This window comes from Parasteatoda tepidariorum, chromosome 1, assembly GCF_043381705.1.
Source record: "Parasteatoda tepidariorum isolate YZ-2023 chromosome 1, CAS_Ptep_4.0, whole genome shotgun sequence".
NCBI lineage: Eukaryota > Metazoa > Arthropoda > Arachnida > Araneae > Theridiidae > Parasteatoda > Parasteatoda tepidariorum.
In genome coordinates this window covers 50,991,305-50,994,429 of record NC_092204.1, presented here as the reverse complement: position 1 = coordinate 50,994,429, position 3,125 = coordinate 50,991,305, and the positions used below count along the sequence as shown (strand labels likewise).

The 3,125-nt window shown below is 33.3% G+C and overlaps 1 protein-coding gene across 1 annotated transcript; it reads right to left on the bottom strand.

The window, feature by feature from the left end:
- Positions 1–203: 203 nt before the first annotated feature.
- LOC122271432 (zinc finger BED domain-containing protein 5-like) lies at positions 204–593 on the bottom strand. The gene has a single exon (XM_071185457.1). The coding sequence runs from the start codon at positions 591–593 to the stop codon at positions 204–206; it is 390 nt and encodes a 129-aa protein (XP_071041558.1).
- Positions 594–3,125: the final 2,532 nt, after the last annotated feature.

The following is a 3,125-nucleotide window of genomic DNA, read 5'->3' as shown; positions in this document are numbered from 1 at the left end:
TAATATTCTTCAACGGAATTCCTTTTTCATTACAAAACTTTTCCAGTGTTTCAAATATAGTTTCTCCTTTCGAGTCTGTCTCTAAATTTCTAGCAAATAAAAGTTCTTGACATATTTTTTCATCTTTAATAAATCTCACGTAAGACAACAACAATGCTTCATTAGTTGGTAAAGTGAACTCATCCAACTGAATTGAAAATTTACTAGTCTTCAGATAGATCATTGCACAATGACTTTTCAATGTTTTCAGCCATTTCATCAATTCGTCTTTGGACAGAACTATTGCTCAAAGGAATTTTTCGAATTATATCTGCCGCCGGTTTATGGAGCACAGTAGTTATAACTTCTTTTATCGCAGGCAAAATTAACTTTTCTCCGATGGTGTGTGGTTTACCTGTTTGAGCAATTAACAAAGAGGTATTGTATGAAGCTCGAAGTCCGTCATCGTCTTGCTTAACAGCCATCGAAAGAAGTTTCGATACACTTGGCTGAGCATTATGCTTCTTTTCCAGATCTTGAAAATAGGCTAAATTTTTGTCCTTCTCATCCGGATGCATTTTATTCAAATGATCTTGAAGTCTTGAAGGCTTCATCGCTTCGTTCTGGTGCAATGTAATTAAGGTAAAATTGCTCTAATTTTTTAACTATCATTGATCATGTTCCTTTATATATCCGCAGAAACTTGTTACAACTTGATTGAGTACGGTGTGCGGGCTATCCTACGAAATCTATGTTAAGTATTTTAAGTTTTTATAACATCATACAGAGTAGAAATATAAACTAATTATTCGTTATTGTGTAGTAGGTGGGTTTTAATTTTAGTGAAATTTAAAATACTATATAAAGTAAATGAAATTACAAATTATACATCACCCCCCCAACCCACATCAACGCCCCCCATTTTTTCTGGGCCACTTAACGCCCCCCTCTAGGTTTCAAACGCGCCCAAGGGGGCGTTATAGCCCACTTTGAGAAAGACTGCTATAGAGGATCTCACGAAGTTCTGAGGCCATTGGCACCATACCCAGTTGTAAAACATATGTTCTAAGGGCTGGGCACTCGAGAATGTGATCCGGGGTAAGTTGGATATCGGTGCCGTTCTTGTAGGGAATATATGTTCTTATTTTGTCTGGAAGAATTTTCATCACTTTAAAGTGGTTTGTTCTTAGTCTTGTAATTGTTGATGTTAAGATTCTGGAACAATCAAAGTCAGTAATGAGGGGTTTCCTGAAGGAATGGGGCAGAAGTCTGCATCTTGCAACTGCAGATGGAAAAGGTGGGTTGCCAGAGCCTCGAAAGGTTGGACTTCTACCTTTTGGTCCGCGGAAGGTATTTTAGATTCTCTTCTTCCATTTTGAAATAAACTCTGCATCCGAGAAGGTGAAACGAACCAAGTGCCAACTTCTGTTGACTGAACTTTTTTTATACACGCACCAAGATCTGTGTAAAGCAAAACTGGATGGGAAAAGGCAACATGACTGACTCATGACCAGGGAGCCTGGAAGAAAGAGACTTGAGGCCTTATGTGTCAGCTGGCGTGAATAAGATAGGTAAGTAAATATTCAAATAAAAAAGCTCCAACAAGCCAAAACGAATTGGTAGGTATTCAATTACTGTTGAGACATTTGGTCGTATTTTTTTGTGTTTCAGTGATCAGAATTGGCCTTTAGATTGTGTCATTTAACGCTATTGGATTTCTTTCCATGGGGTTGTTTTAAGTCAAAGCTCTATGTCAACAAGACCATAACAACCTGTGCATTGAAGGAGAGGATTCAACGCTGCATCAATAAAGTTTATCCCTATCTATGCAAAATGGTCATGGAAAATTATATCAAAAGAATGCGTATGTCGGGTTTTTTTCATTAAGAAAGGAAAATTAATAGCACCTTTCTTTTCTTTTGGTTATTATTAATTACATACTTCATTGATTTACAAGAATTCATTAGTTACGATATTACTGCACGATACGATATTCGATAATTACATTTCAAATTCATATTCTACGAATAAGGCTTCCTTGAAATAGAATGAAAGCAACAGTTGCTAACATGCAGAAATGCCATGGTTCAAAAGCCAATCCAGATTGATACCCAAGATGACGTCGCTTGCCGGTATCCAATTATTTAACACTACTTAAATTATTACTTATGACAACTTAGCAACATGACATAGCCGTTTTTCAAATAAGCTTTTAACCCATATTTAACCTCCTTAGGGATAAAATATCAAAGAATCATTCCTTAGTGGGTGCCTACGTCATAAAAGGCATCACTCTCCAAATTTCATGTTTTTAGCTGCAGTAGATGAATCAATGTGCGATGATGAATCGGTCAGTCAAGATAAGTCTTTATACATGCGTAGATAATTTTTTATGTTAAGAATATAAAATTAGATACTCATTCAGATATTTGGCTAGCAAAAATAATTTTTTTCCAAGAAATTCATTGAAAGAAATTAATAGGAACATTAAAGCAATCAATGAAATAATGAANCATGGTGTTGCATTTTCTACAAACAGCAGTTTACATGCGTAGATAATTTTTTATGTTAGGAATATAAAATTAGATACTCATTAAGATATTTGGCTAGCAAAAATAATTTTTTTCCAAGAAATTCATTGAAAGAAATTAATAGGAACATTAAAGCAATCAATGAAATAATGAATAAATCATCACTACTTAAATGAATTATTTTATATGTTTTTTATAAATTTAATTAAATTAAAATTTTAAGTAAGGCCAAATAAATTAAACAGCATGATCCCAAACTCCATCTGAGCAATTCCTTTTTATGCCTTATTATGTTTACTAAATTTTGAATGAATCTTCTTTTTTAAAGAAAAATTTATTACGATCAAATTATTAAAATTTATCTGCAGTGTTTTTGTAAAATGGACTGACTTAAATATCACTTTTATCGGTTTGAATGGACCCATATGATTGAGGCGTTGCTTGGAATATTTGAGAATTTTGAAAAATTACAAAAAGACGTTTTTATAATGTCAAGTTACAAATCCCATTTTGATTTTTGATTAAAAATTATCAGAATATTTCATTTAAAACAAACTTTATATTAGTAAAATTCTAATTCCCATTTCATATAAAATGCAGAATTGTTTTAATCAA